The 20,149-nt window shown below is 35.8% G+C and overlaps 1 protein-coding gene across 4 annotated transcripts in view; it reads right to left on the bottom strand.

Moving 5' to 3' along the window:
• nab (NGFI-A-binding protein homolog) overlaps positions 1–14,680 on the bottom strand; it is a 45,073-nt gene extending 30,393 nt beyond the window's left edge. For all 4 annotated transcript variants that reach the window (XM_076524697.1, XM_033469800.2, XM_033469799.2 and 1 more), the window contains exon 1: positions 13,593–14,680. In XM_076524697.1, the coding sequence (XP_076380812.1) occupies positions 13,593–13,908 (316 nt within the window). In that variant the 5' untranslated portion in view covers positions 13,909–14,680. The remainder of the gene's footprint in view (positions 1–13,592) is intronic.
• Positions 14,681–20,149: the final 5,469 nt, after the last annotated feature.

The raw sequence follows: 20,149 nt of genomic DNA on the forward strand, positions 1-20,149 counted from the left end.
ATGCAGTTCCTGCATCTTTTCTTCTCAATTAATGTAGACAATTTTTAATTGCATAAAAATTCGATGCACTGTTTACAAATATGACTGGGTCAAATACAAAACTGTAAAGACATTAGAAAAATTTGAACATATTTTTATATTATATACAACATATTAAAATGATTCAAAGAGAAAAGACACTTTCATCAGATTTACATTTCTTACGATGAACTCAGAAAATGTTTGTTTTGCTTGAAAAGCCGCAGTGATACAACTTATGATATTGAAAATGTTTTTGCGGTTGTGTGCGAATTTTTTCAGTCGGTAAACGTGGATGTGTCAACTCCAGTACATTTTTGTTAGGAGACTTAGCCCATAATCCATATCAGATTCGGTTCCCAGTAACCTATTACTACCCCCATACTCTAGAAAACCGGCTACTGAACTATAATTGCATAACTTACGTAGAATAATCTTACGATAACGTTGATCAGTTTACTCAAAAACAGATTTTGAGAGAATATTTTTAACCCTCAAAGACCGTCGCTGTTTATGCTTGCATAAGTGACTTCGTAAATGTCCACCCCATTCGAATATCTGTGCACTCAAAGATGTCGCATGTTTAGAGCGATCGAAGACCATTATTTCCTGACTGTAAGCATACATATAAGCAATTAAATGATACAATTAATTAGTGAGACAACTGTAATCGTACTTATAAATAAGAAATAAATTTTACTATTTCAAATTATTCATTCAGATTCATATAAATAACAAGCTATACATATTATTTGAATAAAACATTGCTCATCATTTCGAAGATTAAATTTTATATGTACTTCGAATTAACGACTAATGTTTTATTCAAATAATCATTCGGACGAACATTTGCTTAAATGATGCTGAACCTCGCGCATACCACGTGAAAGTTGGAAATTCTCTCATATAGCGTAGATTTGTTTGATTCCGTATGGTGTCTCATAGCATCGTCGCGGAGTGTAATACGGACGATAGGTGCGGGCAGAGGGACCCGAAGGAGTCTCGATCTCACCCTCGCGGCTGGCAAGGTCGAAGAGTGATAAAAACACGGAAAAAAGGGGTCCTACCCGGGGGAGGGGGGGTGGGACAAAAACCGCATGAGAAAGGAAGAGATCAGATAGACGGGAATGAGGACGGGAGGGCGCGGGAAAGAAGCGGAGGGAGCCGCGAGAGGGAGAAGAAAGAGACAAAGAATTCTTTCGAGGTATTTGTTCGTCGCTTTTTTTTTCTTTCTGGGTCAGGCCTCTTCCGAGATTTTTTTTTCTCGTGACTGATGTAAAAGGGTGATGATATGCATATGCTCGGGGATCGAGATTCGGGGGCCGGACGAACGACGGGTCCGGCCCGACCGGTCTCTAAACGAGAAACGGTGTGGCAGGCGGGTTACTTTGCACTCGTTCGCTCCGAGGGTCACCGCTTCCCGCGGTTTCGACAGGTAAGCGGACGACGCGCGACGTGCATCGCTCGTGGGGATTATCGTTTAGAACAAAAAACGGCGGTAGGTACGCGAGAAAATGGTAAGCCGTCTCCATCCCCCCCTTTCTCGCGCTCGCGACTGCGACCTGCGACGGATCTCGGACAATCGAGCGCACCAGATCCTCGTTCCTTAATTTATTCGGCTACCAAACAACGATCAAGACCCTCCGTTTTCTTCCCTCTTGTGGGAATGTTGGTCCCGGTTCCTCTGCCAGAACCGAGACCACGAATGGAACAGTGAGGATACACTTCGAGGGAGAGGAAGAAGAAGAGAGAGAGAGAGAGGAGCGGAAAATGAACTACTTTTTGCAGACATTGTGCGAAGATCGGCAGGAATTAAATTGTGAAAAAAATATGCATACGGAACAGTGGAGTTGGTATTAGGTGCCTAAGGGTGTAGAGCAGGGGTGTCAAACTCGTGGTTCGAGATGAACATTTTTGATGTCAAGTATCAGGACGTAAACAATAATTTAACTTTATATATGTGTTTATTACAATGTATTAGTTAAAATAAAAATATTTGTTTCTATGATTTCTTTTTTCTTGCGGCCCACCTAAAGTTAAGCGTTGTTTATTTGGCCCAAGTTAGCTTTTGAGTTTGACACCCCTGGTGTAGAGTTTTACAGCAGAGCCTCGATTATCCCAGCTGAGGGATCCTGTGACTTCGCCGACAATTATTTCATCGACACCGCGTTTCACCGACAAGGTTTAGTTCCGACTCGTTCGAACCACTGACCTACCACCTCACCAATAATAATTTCACCGACACGAAGTTTCGCCGAGTCATTTCGTCAACATCTAATTTCGTGTAATTCTTACCTACACCTAATCTAGAACTATCCAACGCATAATGTAGACACAGTAGACTCCCGATTAGCCGGTTCCGCCCTCTAAAGCCATTCAAATTTCGTTTGAAAATGGGTCAGCCTGTAGAAAAATATTTCCTCGAAAACGTCAGCATTTTATTGTATCATCGTAGTTTTCAGGAATAGCGTCGATTACGTCGTTTAAGAAATTCGTCAAGCTTCCAAATCAAAATGTAGATATAGATTGAGTCGCATAACGTGTACATCTTGGATACCTTCTAAAATATGCGTTATATAACCAATTTTATGGAACACGTTTTATTGTTACGTACCAAAGTTACACGATTTCTAGCATGCAAAATGATGTATGGAGTTTTGCATTTAACAATTTTTCATAAAGCGTATAATTCAAAAATTATTTGAGGTGTGCAGGTAAAGTGACTCACCCTGTATGATTAAATGCATTAATTTGTATGGTCCTCAATGAATCTGATACGAACGGAGCGAGTACTTTGATCCGTTCTTATAACATTCATTTAATTCATTGTTTAAGTTTCTGCTGTGCCTACATGTACTTTGTTAGTAAGTAGATAAAAAAGAACAATTAAATTGTGATACATACTTTATACTTAACCCTTCTCATCCGGAGAATTGTATCGGGTCATATTTATTTATTCCAACGTAGTAACACTTTAAATAATATGTAAAATGACAGAACATTGGAAATAATTGATCTGTTTAAATAAAATGAAAAATTGTATTACTACAGATTTTATGAAATAAAAATGATTTCTTTGGAAAGTACAGCGAAGGATTGAAAAGTGAAATTCGCCACAAAATAATCCGATTAATGATTAACGATTATAACTTGTTAGTTATTATAAATTATTATAAATTAGTTACAATAACTAGCGATTTATAATCGGTAATTACTAATCAGATTACTTTTTGCCTAATTATTATAAATTAGTTGTAATAACTAACGAATTATAATCGTTAATTATTAATCAAATTACTGTTTGACCAATTATTATAAATTAGTTACAATAACTAGCGAGTTATAATCGTTAATCATTAATCAGATTACTTTTTGCCTAATTATTATAAATTAGTTGTAATAAATAACGAGTTATAATCGTGAATTATTAATCAAATTACTGTTTGACCAATTATTATAAATTAGTTACAATAACTAGCGATTTATAATCGTTAATCATTAATCAGATTACTCTTTGCCTAATTATTATAAATTAATTGTAATAACTAACGAATTATAATCGTTAATTATTAATCAAATTACTGTTTGACCAATTATTATAAATTAGTTATAACAACTAGCGAGTTGTAATCGTTAATCATTAATCAGATTACTCTGTGCCTAATTATTATAAATTAGTTGTAATAACTAACGAATTATAATCGTTAATTATTAATCAAATTACTGTTTGACCAATTATTATAAATTAGTTATAACAACTAGCGAGTTGTAATCGTTAATCATTAATCCGATTACTTCTTGGCCAACTCTGACGCGCGAATTCAGGTACAAGAACCTCGAAAATGAGCAATTTCCTAAAAAGTGAAATTTATGCGATTATCCGTGTTCGAAAAGTTGAACATAACGATAAATATTTTCTGAATGGTGCACGGTTGATTTCGGGAGAAAAGGTCGAAAATAGAGAGTCGAGACTGATTAGATCATATTCTCGATCGGATAACAATTGATTCGTATGCATTCGAAACGGTCGACTGGCGCAAATATTAGCGGTGCAGGCGCAGCTGCTTGTTCTAACGAACCCTTTGATCCCGCCCGTGAGCCCTGGCCGTACCTTGGCCAAGGTTAAACGGGCGCCTGAATGTAATCTGAATACGATCGAGAAGTTGCGCGCTCGTAGGTGGATGCACTCTAATACGAGCTAATTTGGGTGACAAACTGGAACCGGACCCTAGACGGTTCAAAGGGGAATCTCCTAGCGGGTTGTCTTCCATTTCCGACCTTCCCGACGTCATCGCTCACAAAATCAGAACGTCCTTTCAACCGCCCATCGAGCCGCAGGAAGTTTCTATGCTCGGGAATAAACCTTTGCCTACCAACGAAAACTGAAGAGGAAGTTAACTTCTCGTTATTACGAGTCAGACTTTTCTGACGAAGACTTCGTGCATTATTTACTAAATGCACTAAAACTTCGTTTACATGAATTCGACGGGAAACAACCAGTTCGTATAACCGGCTAAGTTCATAAAGCGTGTTTTTTTAGAATGATAGTACTTTCGGTAGAGTTATCGGTCATTTGACGGTTCGTAGATAACGTTTTGTTTTGACATTTTAGTTCAGCAAGCTGTGGCAAATCATCATGGAAAGACTGAAACTGTGGAAATTTATTTCCAAAATCAGCGTTCTGTTCGCCAAACTTATGGAACACTTCGTGAACTTTATCATTATCACATTACGACGATTCTGACATTGAATTTTGTGACGCCCTGTACACTGTAGACTGTACAGCCTAGAATATACCGTGTAATGGAACTGCAATAGATGACTTCAGTTTCAATGGAGTCAAATCAAGCATCTTTAACACTTAGATTTTACTAATCTTCTAATTTACGATTATTCATATTGTAAAGATACATTTATGAGTTATTTATTCAATTAATGTTACAATAATACCTATTAAATAGGGGTATTAAATAATACCTATTTAATTATATAATATTTATTTAATTATATAATATTATAGGTATTATTTAATATTATAATATATATATATATTTATTGTTACTTTTATAAACTAATATAAAACAGTTGTTTTTTGTGCTCCGTAAATCTAGAGTTAAAAATGAAAGAGAAGCGAATAAAATCAGGCTTCCTACCTCGCTAATTGTTACACATTGATCTAAGTATTCTTGGATAGGTGAACTCTTGTAAGACGTAATATCGAGGTTCGTTGAACGATGCAGTAACGTATCATGCGATAATGCAAAAACATAGTTGTGAAATGGATTCCGTACTACGAAACAACATTTTATGCGATGCATTATGCGGTGCGTTTCGCTTATTCATAATTTAATAAATTCATTACCCCTTTTTGTGTCAGATTTTTTGCAGCGAACGTGAAAATTGAAAAAAAAAATGAAATATGCTACATGGTTCACAACAACTGAGGCAAATCGTGTCTCTAACAAAATTGTTTATTTCAATTAAATTTAATTTAATTTAATCAATTATTTATTTCAACAATGCATGTATCTATTTTTTCAAAGAGAATGTTTCTTGTACAAATTCAAACGAGGTTCTCGTTTTTACCATAATCGTAGTTAATTCAATATAATTAAATACAAGGAAACTTCGATCGAGAAGTATCGATGAATTATCCTTATTTTTTTAATCAACTCAGAATTAATTAGCCGAAACTATAGCGTTGCAAGAAATTTCGCAGAAGAATAGATTGCATCTATATCACAACGTTCGCAGAAAATCAACATTAGAAAGTCGGCGCGTTGTAAAACAATGACAATTCTTTTTATTAACCCGTTAATCACGAGCGAGTATTAATTGTTTTGCAGATGCGCTCCAAAAGAATATAAAAGGAGAAACAAAAATGTAAAAAAAAAGATAATTTTATTAAATATCTATCGTGTTAGTCTTTAAAAATTAAAAAAATATTTCGCCCGCTAAATGTTACAAAATACATTTATAACGCAACTTTCACATTGAATTTCAACATATTTATTGTTACTACAAGAATCTGCTCGTTTTCGTTTAATTTACATAATCCACCGAAATTAATCCGTTCTCGTTTTTACCACAAAATCGTAGTTAATTCAATATAATTAAATACAAGGAAACTTCGAGATCGAGAAGTATCGATGAATTATCCTTATTTTTTTAATCAACTCAGAATTAATTAGCCGAAACTCTGTCGGACAAAAAGAATCTATCGGACATTTTTCTCGGTAAATTCACCGGAAAGCGTTCATCTTCGGCAAGCTGAAGTTATTCTTTTCGATCGATCGAGAAATCGAAGAGAATGTTTTCCATAATTCGGATCAATTTTGTAATGTCTACAATTTACCTCGCTATCGTCGACGGCGAAAGAATAGACCATTTCGAGAGGAAAAGAGGCCGGTGGACACGGTGCCGCGGGCGAGAGAAAGACCGCGCAAAAGAACGGGGGGGAAAAAAGAGCGACTCTTGGCTCGATAAGTTCTAAGTAAGCGCGGGAATCCAGCAAACTTGCCGTAAAAACATCTAGATTTTTTGCCGGGTTGCATAGCAGCGAAGCGAGCAAGCGATCGTTTTTACTCGCATTCGAGCTCAAATTTATGGCGCTCCGAATTATTCCGGTGTTTCGACTAGGCCGTCGCGTCGCTGGCATACTAATTCTAGGCGAACAAGCCGACACTTTGCTGCCTCGAATCGCGGCGAAGTAACGAGAGAATGATTCCCATCGCGGCGCGCCGCCATTGCCGTGCCGGAAAACGCGAAAGCATTTTCGTCGGTGTGTTCCCGTTGTTCGGTTGAAAAACCGGAAGAAACGCGAGGAGGAGAGACGGTTTGTCGGCCGAGTTCCTCGAATGTTACGAAACATTAATCCGCTGCGCGGCAGAAACCTCGGCGGAAGCGGAGGACCGCGAGAGAAGGGAGAAACATTTGTCGAACGCGATGATCGGATCGGGTCTCTCGCGTACTCTAATTCGAGCAGAGATTACGAGGCAAGTTCCCGATGCGTAAGAAACCCGCGACCGCGTTCGCGTTCGCGTTCGCATTTGTGTCCGCGCGCAATCGTTTCGTCACGCGTGTCGGCAAAAAAAGCGGAATCGAGAAAAAAGAAGACGAAGAAGGACGGAGGGACCGGAGGAGGAGGGGGGGAACAGACAGAGACGGAGGAAGCGAAAACGGAAGGGAAAAAGGGCGAAGCAGCCATTTGCAGCGTGGACCAACCGGCGCGATGCGGCGCGGCGCGGCGCGGCGCGGAACGGCGTCTCCGAACGATATCCTCTCTCGCAATTTCAACTTTCGGAGAAACACAGAGCAAAACCGCGAACCGTCGCTTTTTTACCGTTAGTCTGCTCTCTGGTCAACTGTACGTTGCTTGTACGGTCATATATACCAGCGATGCTTGTGTTCGTCTCGTAAGAAACCGACAAAAACGCTTCTCGCAATAGTTGCTCGTCGATGGCGGAAGAAAAACCGTCTTTTTGCACGGCGCGCCGCTTTTTGCCTGTTCCCTCTGACTCATGCCTCCTCCTATTGCGAGTAGACAAAGCCCATCCACTCCCTTTCGCTCTTTCTCTCCCCCTCTCTCTCTCCCTCTCTCTGTCGGTATCTCACTCACTCCCGCTCCATCTCTCTCTCTCTCTCTCTCTCTCTCTCTCTCTCTCTGTCGGTATCTCACTCACTCCCGCTCCATCTCTCTCTCTCTCTCTCTCTCCCTCTCTCTGTCGGTATCTCACTCACTCCCGCTCCATCTCTCTCTCTCTCTCTCTCTCTCTCTCCCTCTCTCTGTCGGTATCTCACTCACTCCCGCTCCATCTCTCTCTCTCTCTCTCCCTCTCTCTCTCCCTCTCTGTCGGTATCTCACTCACTCCCGCTCCATCTCTCTCTCTCCCTCTCTCTCCCTCTCTGCCGGTATCTCACTCACTCCCGCTCCATCTCTCTCTCTCTCTCTCTCTCTCTCTCTCTCTCTCTCTCTCTCTCTTTCTCTATCTCTTTACCCCTTTTTATCCCTTCCTATCGCTCTATCTCTCTCTCTCTCCTTCCATCTCTATACTTCCCTGTCCCTTTCTGTCTCTCTGCGTTCTATGAACACGTATTTGATCTTCTTTAAACTTCCTTTTGTTTTAACCATGCGAAGTTGGCCTCCACTAATGTCGGATAGATAAATGCATTTTTAATGTCAAACGATTCGGTATCGGTTCGTGCAGAACTCTCTTCTGTGCTCGTTCTTCTTTAAAATGTCTTCTATTTTATGTCAAATCATTAATAAAATCATACCTATTTTGATCGAGCTTAAAACCATAAGTGTATGAAATCCTTGTACATCCTCGTAAATCCTTTTTCCTATTTTTTGGTTGTACGAATTTGTATGAAAATTTGTGTGCCTCCAGTAACATCCAATAGGTAACTACGTCTCTCTAGTATCAGACGATTCGTATTTGGTCATCCCACGCGAAATCGGACACCTTTTGTAGTACTGTTTCAGATTGTTTTTGGTCAAAGTTTAGCGATACAGCGATATACATGTACGAACAAATCTCGAAGGATTTGTCGAAAGTTTGAAAATTGTTAATTTTTCAGTCCTGCGAAATAAAGTGTCAACTCTTTTTCATGAAACCATAAATATGGAATTGTCAAACCGATGAAAATGAGCTTTCAGGTAGATTTTGGGTAGTTCAAAAACATAAGAGTATCTAAAAAAGTAATGTCAGTTGAAAAATGTATGCTTTATTTTGCAATTGTTTTGAACAAATGCGATGTCTTTATAAGCACAGCAATGTTGAAAGAATTGTAAAAAGAAATGTGAAAACGACTCTACGACTCTACGAAAAATGACTCTATGGTCGACTTTTTAAAAATATGGACACTTTAAAATTGACGAAATCATAATTATTTGAAACGAACGCTGCGTTGGCGTATCGTGTGCTGCTGCTGCAGCTCGAGTGGCCGAGGCACGGTGTAAGCATAAATTGCACACCGCAATTAACTTTTAAATTATGTATCTAATTAAAAATTGTAAATACGAAAGTTATATAGAGTTTTAAGGGATGAAGGTTCGATATATTCATTTTTTTTTTACATAGTGTAGTTTCCGAAGTTTCAAGGACAACATCCTTTTTTCAAACGGAATACTATATTTTTCTCATCGTATAGATCGAAAGAATATTAAATTTTAAATAGAAAACTATAAACCTATGTTGACTCGAAACTTAACAGCTAATGAGATTTTAGCCAGTGAGCAACTCTGACGACGAAATTTCTCATTATCTAAATTATCCAGAATGTGGAATGCTGAGTACAGTAGAATTCGAATAATCCGGCATCCAATAATTCGGAAGACTTAATAATCCGACCGCTTTTCACTATAACTTTCCTTCGTCTATTTTTCGTTTAAATCAGGGACTAAAATGAAAAAAAGTCATGGGATAACAATTATTTCATTAGACTGAAATCATATTGTGTGTGTGATTACAAATAAGAACAATAAGCGATCGAAAGCTTTTTCCCTCGTTGTGTAAATGTTATCGTTGGGATACATTCATTTCGATCACTCGTAACATTTATCAATGAGAGAAGTTTATTACGATTGTCCACATTAATTATTGATATGGAAAAGATTGCAAAAAAAAATTGGAAAAATGTTGAAAAATTCATCTTTGTCGATAGGTATTATTAAATAGTGCAGCTGTCAAATAATATACAATCAATTACGTAATACATTTTACATTCATAAAACAATGAAACTATCGAGGAAAAATGTATAGATATAAACGATAGAACATTATGGATTTATGAGAAAATTAAAAGTATACATAGACCTCTATTATTTGACAATTTATCGAATACAGACAAATTTATTAATGTTACAATTTTTTTGAAAATAGCGTAGCAATTTTTAGCGTCGCCTCAGAGTCGCCACTCGAATGCAAAGGGTTAACATTATACAAAGATTAGGTATTATAAATCGAATAGAAAAGGACGAAATAAATTTAATAATAATGTATTATGTTTAATATTTAATAATGTAATATGTAAATAATTTAATAATGAATCTTCGTGTACTACTTAGAGACTTTTCAAATGAAAAATCTAATTTTCCAAAGAAGGCGAATACACGAACGCTACTTTTAAAAAACTTAGATCACACATATTGTATATTCAATATATACAATATAATATGTATTATTTTTCTCAATTTTTATAATGCATATAACTGTAATCGGTTTCAAATTATTTTCATCATTTCAACCCCGCTACAAAAGGCCAATAATCTGGATTATTAGAATTTTGTTGTACGTATTAACGCTTGAATGTAAGATTATTTTTGCCGATTAATAAATATTGTATTTGCCACGTGAAGCGAACACCGTTGAGAGCAGTTCAAGATCAGTTTAAAAACAGGTTATGCACACGTGTTTTCATTTTTTGGTTTCCGGTCTCCTAGACCTTTATTTTTTTAGAAAAGTAGAAGACATTTTCAAAGATGAAATGAACGTGATTTCTACCGCCAACGAGACAGCGATGCTTCAACTGGCCGAGTTAAAGCGCATATCTCGTAATGCCACGATCGCAAAACCGAGTCTGTGTAAGTGTTTGTTTACTGTTTATTGCAATCTGAACTCTTTTTATGGCCTTTTTTCTGGTGGAACCACAGTAAAACTTCAAGCTGAACAACTTTCTAAATTGCATTTCGCTTTTTCACAAGCAGGGTGGTTTGAAAAAAATCGATAGGTTTATGCGGAATTCATTTTCGTAGTTAATTCTGGTTAACATGCCGAGAATGTATGAAAATTTACGGTCTGATAATAATCAATATCAGCAGTTTTCCTTTGCTTCGCCTAAATTGTCTGAAATGAACTCTATCCCTGACGATTGTATTTATTTCATTCATTTGTGTATCCACCAACTAAAAAGATAGATATCGCTTGTATTGTTAATTAGACTGCGGATCTTTATGCAAACTAAAAAGGAGCTACATCGACATAATTTTAGCGAGTTGAAAATAATCTAACAGAATTTTTCTAATTGTTTGATAATAGTCGCTGAATGAATAGTCGCCACTGTATAGCCAAAAAATTGTTGAGATAAAATGAAATATGAAATCTCTACTATTTAAGCATAAGAGACGGAAAAGTTTAAATTCAAATATCGCATCATTGTAGAGCTTACGAAATATAATAAATAAAATAAGTACTAATTTTGGTAACAGTAACAAGTAAATCTTTGATTTGCAAAATAATTGTTTCAGAAAAGTGAATGAGGAGTGAATGAAATACTGACTAAATAAACGAATATAACAAATAAGACAACTTCGAAACTGTTACTTTTATCTTTATGAATGTAATTATGTGTACGTAAAAACGAGTTAGATAAATTAATGTTTCATACTTCTGGAATTCTGTTTAAGAAAACTTTTGAAAATACGAATCTGCAGATAAGAAGATTAGAGATCGAAAATAAGATTACTTTATGCGCAAATGTTTTGGATTAGATATTTTCTCAGTATCTTGATTTAACGTTACAAAATACCACCATCGTGTCCATTGTGATCAAATCGTAACTATGATTATTTGAATATTTTGGTCAATAAATAATTCACACAAGCAGATCAGCATAAAGGAATAAGCAATCATTTAAATATGTGTTTATCTATTCGAATATAATCTCAATTAATAAAATTCCACTATATCCACCCAAGAAGAACTAAGAAAACGACTGTTCAATCTATATTAAACTTTGTGTAAACATTTCTAAAAAAACCTTTGCGAAAAAAAGCAGAAGTTTTAATTTTGACGACATTTTGCTTTTTAACAACAAAGGCGGATACGTATTTAATAAAAAGTATTTAAAATACTTTCATTTAAAAAATAATCATTAATGTGTATGTGATTATATATATAAAGACGAATTACTTAGTAACTAATTAAAAGAAACTGTGATCTCCTTCAGTTTTCCAAATTAATTTGTTTCTTTTATGTCAAATTGACACGATCTGTCAACAATATAACAGAAGAATTTTGTGAATTCTTTCTGAGGTGAGACAGGATTAAAACATGATTAGCAGCAAGATTGGATCTGCATCAGATTACGTTTGTACGTTTTAGTGTACGTCTTATTTCATAGTCTATATTTTCGACGAATTCCAGGTCGAATAATAATTTTTAATCCAGGTCGAATAATAATTTTTAATCCAGTAAAACAATAATTTTTCATCGGAAATAAAGCTATTCAATAATACAAGTCTCTACGTAATGTACGTAGAATCTCGTCTTTAGAGAAAAGTCTGTATATTCGACGAACAAACACGTTATTTGATCATTATTATCATAATATGTATCTGAACATAGTGTAGTTTGGAGGATAAATATATTCGACTCAAAAACAAACGAGATTGTTGAGAAATGACCCGCAGATCGCGGATTTTTATGCCATTATGGAATGCACAAATTTGGAAACCGCCAAAAAATGTGTATATCGACAAAAAGGAAGAGCATTACTACTTTGAATTCGGCGCAAGAGATCTGTCAGACGATACGAGACATTTCTCTTTTCTTCGAACATTTATAAAATAATGCTTGGAAATGAGAGTTTACATAAAAATCCGCAGTCTAATGACCAACTTCTCTAAACACTGATGATCAACTTCTCTCCTTAAAATGATCGTGCACCCGTATGTAACGGGCACATGTAAATTAACAAAGAACAGTTTTAAACGTTTAATATAGTTCGAAACATAGTTCGAAACTATGCTTCATTTTCTGTGCTTGCACAAGATCTTATGCTAGAAGGGCAGATTTCAATTTTCTCTTCGCAATCGTGTGAAAACAAGTATAAAAACTGTTTCACAGTTCTGAAATGTCACGTGTACATGAAAATCATTGTGCTTCGAGGAATTAATCCCTTGCACTATGATTGCTGTCACAGCTACGTTAATTAGCCCCTCCTCGCCCTTAACCACTTGCACTACGATTTCTTTCACAGTTACGTTGATTAGCACTTCTCTTCACCCTTAATAATGTCCGTAATTGATGGTGACAATTTTTATTTTTTGGATGTCCTCGTTCACTTTTATTTCTACATTTTCATAACCGAAGAATCTAATTATGTTTCGATTTAGAAGAAACGAACATCATTCATATTTAGCAGATAATTTATGAAATCTTCGTCGCGAGCCTAATTGACTCTTCGTGCGGTTCTTAACAATGCAAACATTCTCTTTCATCCGCCAAAGAACCGCACGAACTTTTTGGCCAACCTAATACAAGGGGTTAAAGAGAAGCATAGCTCGGATTTCGGTTAGATCAACTATCTGTCCCAAATAACTTTCATTTTCGTTTTCCGCGACCCGAGTTTATTTGCGGCGAGGGTGATTCACTTTATCCGATCCGATTGATTTACTTTTCCCAAGAAGGCCCCGAAAAATAGGTCTGAAAAATTTGATTGTCCAGGCGCTGTGTAAACTTGAGAAAATTCGTAGAGCCGCGAATAAACGAACAATGGACATTCTAAGATGGCGAAAAATAAAGTAAGATCATCGCGTTGGCATGATAAACACAGGCGAGATTGTGACTTACACGTGCCGTTGGCGTTTCTGCTGAGTATTTTCTGTAGAGACGCGTTGACAGCGTTGACAGCGTTGACAGCGGATACGGCTGGAATCGTGGCCAGAGTTGGCAATCCGGGAGCGGATTGCTGGTGTTTGGTCGGAGGACTGGCAACCACGACCACGGGATTCTGGATGGAACAGGATGTGACGGAAGTGAGGGAAGTCAGGGGACCAGCGGCAGGGACCGCGTTGATGGTCACCGTTGGTACCGGAGAGGGTGTCCCGATGGCCCTCGTGGTGGACACCGTCGAGGGTGCGTTGGTCTCCTCCACGCGACTCTCCATCTTCGATGGTCGACTCTTCGTTTTCCTCTCTGTTGCCTCTTTCTTTTTTTCCGTCTCCTTAACTCGGTGGAGGAAGACCCCAAGGTCGACACCCTGGCACCCTTTCGCTGTCCGCACTCACGACACTCGGAGAACAGTACTTGTTTGACTCATCGAAAAATATCTGCATTTAACAACTCGAGACCGAACAGATCGAACCCCCCCTTTTTACATAGTCTCTCAGCAAGCTCGAGCCGAATCAAGACGACCGGCGGTCGATCGTCATGATCGAAGGACACGCGCGTGATAAGGATCGAAGAGGATCAGGATCGCGAGAGGATCGACGATGGGAGGGGACGGTTGAAATGCGATCGCGGTGATTTCTCACGGAGGTTCTAAACTTTCCGTGATGCATAAAATTAGCTATGAAGCACACCGGTGAACGGGGGACGGTTTCGTTGTTTGCGGGTGGAAAAGGCCTTTTTTTCGTGACCGATGGATAAAAAGAACCGGCGACTATACTAGTTGGGCGAACCAGCCTGGTTTAGTCGAGCGAACATGAAAGCTTTAGCTGACGAAAGTGAAACGCGAGCAGATTCGTATCCGTCGAACCGTTTCAACCGATGTCTTCGAGAGGAACACCGCGAGAGCGTTTCCCGTGGAAATTCTGCGTGCGCTCGGAACGGATAGATCGAACGCTCGATAAACAGAATGAATGAAAGTCGATGAAAAATATCGTTGATACTTGAAAATGCGACAGCGTGGCACTCGCAACGATGACGCGGCGCGCATTGCCGGCCATCGAGTGATTCCACGGAGTGTCTGCGCCGTGCCCCCTCTACTCCGCCACACAACGTGCAATATTCTCCCTACCCTTTCACGTTCACCGTATTCACGTGCGGTTGCCCCACCCCCCACCACCTTTCGGATGATTCCTCCCTCCATCAGGAAGATGAATAACGATGGGCATTACCGTGTTAACCGCGCTACGTAAATCCTCGTTGCCGCGAGTACGCTTCGGTCCACGGTAAACAACGATCGATCGATCCACGGTGGGCCAGCGGATTCTAAAAAGTGGCCACAATCAAAGTCGGGAGATCGAATATTAACCCGCAAATGGCGGACTTCTTTGATAAGAATATAACCGGATATATGCAAGCGAACGAGTGATGATGTTAAAAAAAATATGGGTGGAAATATTAAAAGGAAGATACGAAGCTAAAAAAATACAGACAAACTAAAGAAAAGAAAATAATAATAGTCTAATAATAACAGTTTATATTTCTACCTATACCTTTTAATATCGTCAGTCATTCGCTTGTGTACTCGGTTGCATATTTGATAAGAATATAACCGGATATATGCAAGCGAACGAGTGATGATGTTAAAAAAAATATGGGTGGAAATATTAAAAGGAAGATACGAAGCTAAAAGAATACAGACAAACTAAAGAAAAGAAAATAATAATAGTCTAATAATAACAGTTTATATTTCTACCTATACCTTTTAATATCGTCAGTCATTCGCTTGTGTACTCGGTTGCATTTTTATATTCAAAAATATTATAACGTAGAAAAGTTTTGTATAAAAATTGGCCAACTTTGACCGACCGATAGAATGATGACTTTTCTTTAAATTAGAGGTTCGAAAACTCTACTTTAAGATAATGTTTCTGGACTTTAAGTTCGACGCATCCTCGCCACTGTAATCATTTTTAGATATCCTTGCATTTTTGTCATATACCATCGACGTTGGCGTTATCGGATATGAAATAAAAAATTTTACAAATTCTATGTATTTCGTGAAACACTTGGCTACTTTTAATGTGACGAACATGGCCTCGCATGTAAACGGTTGTAACTTAAAATTCAGGAACATCTTAAAGTATCAGTTTCAAGCTTTAATTTAAAAAAAAGTCATCACTCTACGACGGTTTTTTGCGAAATTATCATCAGTCAATGCTAATCAATTTTTATCCAAAATTTTACCATGCTATAATTTTTTGAACAGTGTATTTTATTAAATATTTTTATATAACTAAATATATAATCAATAATTACATAGTTATGTACATATTCTATAAATGTATCTAAATTTAGGATTGCGAAGTAGAAACTAAAAAAGTATTTGTAAAAACACTAAACACCTAATGCATATTAACTAAAGATTGAGCTTTCATTAAATTGCATTATATTACTGTGCCTATAAAATTTGTTTCCACGCATTTTCTTCCAATAAACACAAAAATCTTGTAGTCCAAAATTATATTACAATTTACAATATAATAAAAGCAAGAAAGACACCAGTGGAAAAGGAAAAAATTCTTAGACAATAAATTGATTATTTATTGTCAATTCATTATGGATATTTTAATGTCCATAACGTGTCTGAAGCAGAAGATTTTGTTATTATCGTAGAAGGTAATTAATAATTAATTGGACAAAATCACAATATACATGTACCTATGATATAAATTAATCATTCTTTTTATTTCCAACTCTTTTCCTTCTTTAATTCATGATTTTATGTTAGCATAATTCACTAATTAGAATGTAGAGAAGAAGGTATAAAAATGAGACTCTCGTAATATTTTTTTATGTAGAGAGTCCCAGGATAAGCATAAATAGAAAATGAAATATAGAAATAGGCTAGCCGAATAAGATGGTCAAAAATACGCTTAGAGATTTTTCGATGATTATTACACCGGTCGATAGCTGACTAAGAAAAAACTGTGTAAAATATCAACCCTGCAGCTTGCCCGGGAGGGTAGTTACACGATAAATTAGATCGAACAAACTCAAGAAAGTTGCATCGATAGCAATTAAATAAAAAATAAAAAATATAATAAAAATAATAAATGAAAAAAATAAAAATTAAACTAAAAATATACCACGATAGAAATCTACAAAATGAAGAAATTGTACACTCAACAAATCAATGAAAATATCGTTCCCTCTACACAAAACTGCAGGAAATACATAATTTCACAAATAAACAAAATAAGAATCTCCCACAACCACTATTATACCGCCAACACCCTACCCATACTGATGACTCCTGGAGGACACAAAAACAGAAACAGAGAAAGAATGCCAAAATGCAATCACCACTTATTGGGAAACAAAAATAAAACGGATTGTAACAAAGGGCTGTCGCATCCCGTTCATAGAAATTAGCTACATATTCGACCGCAATAAACACAATAGTAATTAATTATTAATATAGTTATTTAAAAATAACTATCGAGTTACCAACAACACCGAGATAGACGTAACAAAATACATAGTAGGCAAACACAAAAACCTACACATGACGAACACAATAGAGAAACTGAACCTAATAGGATCATACTTTGCTCTGACTCACAACCAGAACAAAAAAATGGGAAGCATCGCATAGAATCCGTAATAAATTCAGCATCACTACGCTAAAAAACAAACTCACTAAAGAACTCACCAACCACACGACCCTTACAAACTTCGCACCAAACTCACCGGCATTTAACCCAGTACACAGCAAGATAAAAAAATCTCCTGGGCAGATACATATTCCTCTACAGCATACTGCTCAACAATGCACTCAACAACGGATATTTCCCCAAAAATGGGTAAAAACAAAAGGAAAATAATATTTAATTTAAATAAAATAAATGATATTTATTAACATTATTCTTTATTGTTTTTGATTTTTATATAATATTTGAGAATATGTACACGTTTTAACATTAGAAAACTAATCATTTTGTAACATAAAAATGAAAAAGTGCCGATTATCCGCTTCAATTTATTCAGCTTTATCCATAATATTTTTAATATCACTTGGTTCATCCAAAAAAGAATTAAGGTTTACAGATTGTGTATCTCCTGATAAATTGTTTTTATATGTATGTAAGTATATCTACGTCATAAAATAGAGAAGAGTTGATTTTTCCAGACAGTATCAACAAAATAACAAGAATATTTTCTTATGCATTTTCTGCATACAGAATAATATATTGTGGATTAATGTGTAAAAAAACTGTTTAAGTACACTTGAAAGTATTGATGCAATTTGTGAAAAGATTGTGAAGTAACCAGTATTCTTTTATTTTGTTTATCTTTACATAAAAAATTGTAATATATCTTGTTTGACAAAATATGAAGTTAATTATTCCCGAAAATAAACTAAAGGCACAGCAATTGCTCAACCGGCTTCACTACCCTATAACACTGTTCTGTGTTACGATCGGTTTCATTTATAATAATTTTTATATTAAATTGGCCAATTTTGTTCGACTCTTTTTCCCAAGCCAGCTCTAAAAATCCATATATTCTAAAATGCATTTCCAATTTCAATGCAAATCCGACACATTAAATAATTTTGCGAAGTTATCGATTTCCGAAGTGCGAGAAAGGCATATTTTATTGTACAAATGGATGGAAAACTATAAAAACCGTATTCCAATAATAAGTGAACGAAGAATGAGAACAAGTGGGTACACTTTTAATGTATTGCTTCAAGAATATGGTCAAAAGTATTTTGCATAATTCTAATGTGTTGATAAAATAAATTGTCATTTTCTTGTAACTGACAGTGATGACAGTGGTGAAATTCGCCAAATTTTATTTGATCTTTATACAAATATTTGTGCTATACTGCGCTACGTCTTCTCTTCCGTCTATTCTTTGCTATTACATACTTCATTAATAATTTTCAGTTAAAAAAAGCAAGTCCAACGTCGAGATAAACATCTTGAAAACTGACCGACTCGATCTTAAATAATATTCCATAGTTGGCTATATACATTTTTCGTGTTCTAATTCACCAGAGAATATCATTTCCGGTTCCATAACGCTTCATTCAGTGGTGTGCGTAATTGTAGACTCAAAGTAACGTTGACATTGTTCTCGATATCCAAACAAAAACTTAACGAAACATCGTGTTTGTATATTTCTATTTTATTATATATATATATATATATATATATATATATTATAATATATATATATATACATATAATTATATTTCTATCTTAAGTTTTTTTTAAAAATATAACTGAAAATATAAAAGTTAGTATGAGTCTATGTATAATTACTCACACCACTGTATCAATTTCGGATATTCCTTGCGACTTGTTTTGTTAAAAATTTCTTCCAAACACTGTGATTTGTCCTATCTTTCATGTTTTCCGTTAAAAGATAGTTGTAAACCCAGGATAAACTATCCATCTTTAAAAAATTTTCCTAACTTTAGCACTCCGATAATTATGCCAATCAATACTACACCGTCGAAGAAATTTTCAGGGTGGTGATTATTTACAAAAAAAGTACCACCCATCGATCTTGATGTTTTTTTAATATGTCGTCAACGTGGTACTTGGTGAACGTTGTTTATTCAAAAGTTATTGACCAAAAAAGTAATAATTACACAATTAAGAATCCCAAAACAAACGAGATCGGAGGGTAGTAACTTTTTGTAAATATCTAACTATAAGATTTGCGTAATATATAGGGTGTCCCAGACCACCCGTCCACCCCAATTAAAATGAAAAGGAGTGATTTTTATTGAAAACTAAAAAATTTGGATAACCAATTCGAGTACGCTCTGTCGAATGATGGTAGTTACAATTTCAGGCAATGTCTGAAAATGGGATTTTTAGACCGAAAGTCGTATTTTTTAAATAAAACCTGACATTTTTCATTCCATATTCGGGTTGCACGCGAAAAGATATGAAAGCTTTATCTCATTGTGAAACATGTTTTTTCAAAATGCCTCCACTGGATAAAAAATAATCTCTAATCAATGAACTCACATTTTTCAAATTAAAGATTTAATTTTTAGTAACGAATTTGAACAAGTTACAAAACAAACATTAAAGAACAATACCTCCTCTTAAGTAAATTAATAAACAAATTAACAGAAGTAAACTGTGGAAATAAACAATAGAATAACAAGGATTAATTTTGAAAATGAAAAGGAAATAAATGGATATCTAATATTGATTCACGTAACTTGAGAAAAGGAGTGTGTAAATGGAAAAGTATTTAACGTTGGTGTTCAAATGGATAATAATGTGATGGATAATAATAACCCTGCATAATAAACGATAAGAAAAATTAAAATAAAAAAGTAATTTTTGTACTTCAAAATTTTGCCTTTATATCCGCAAAAGTTGTAATTCTGTATTAATAATTGACTTGTCATTACACGAGAATCAACTCGAATGCTATAGCAAAATGAGTGAACTATTTCAGAATAGAAAAATCGTGAGATAAGTTACCCT

Source organism: Megalopta genalis, chromosome 10 (assembly GCF_051020955.1).
Source record: "Megalopta genalis isolate 19385.01 chromosome 10, iyMegGena1_principal, whole genome shotgun sequence".
In the NCBI taxonomy this organism is placed as follows: domain Eukaryota; kingdom Metazoa; phylum Arthropoda; class Insecta; order Hymenoptera; family Halictidae; genus Megalopta; species Megalopta genalis.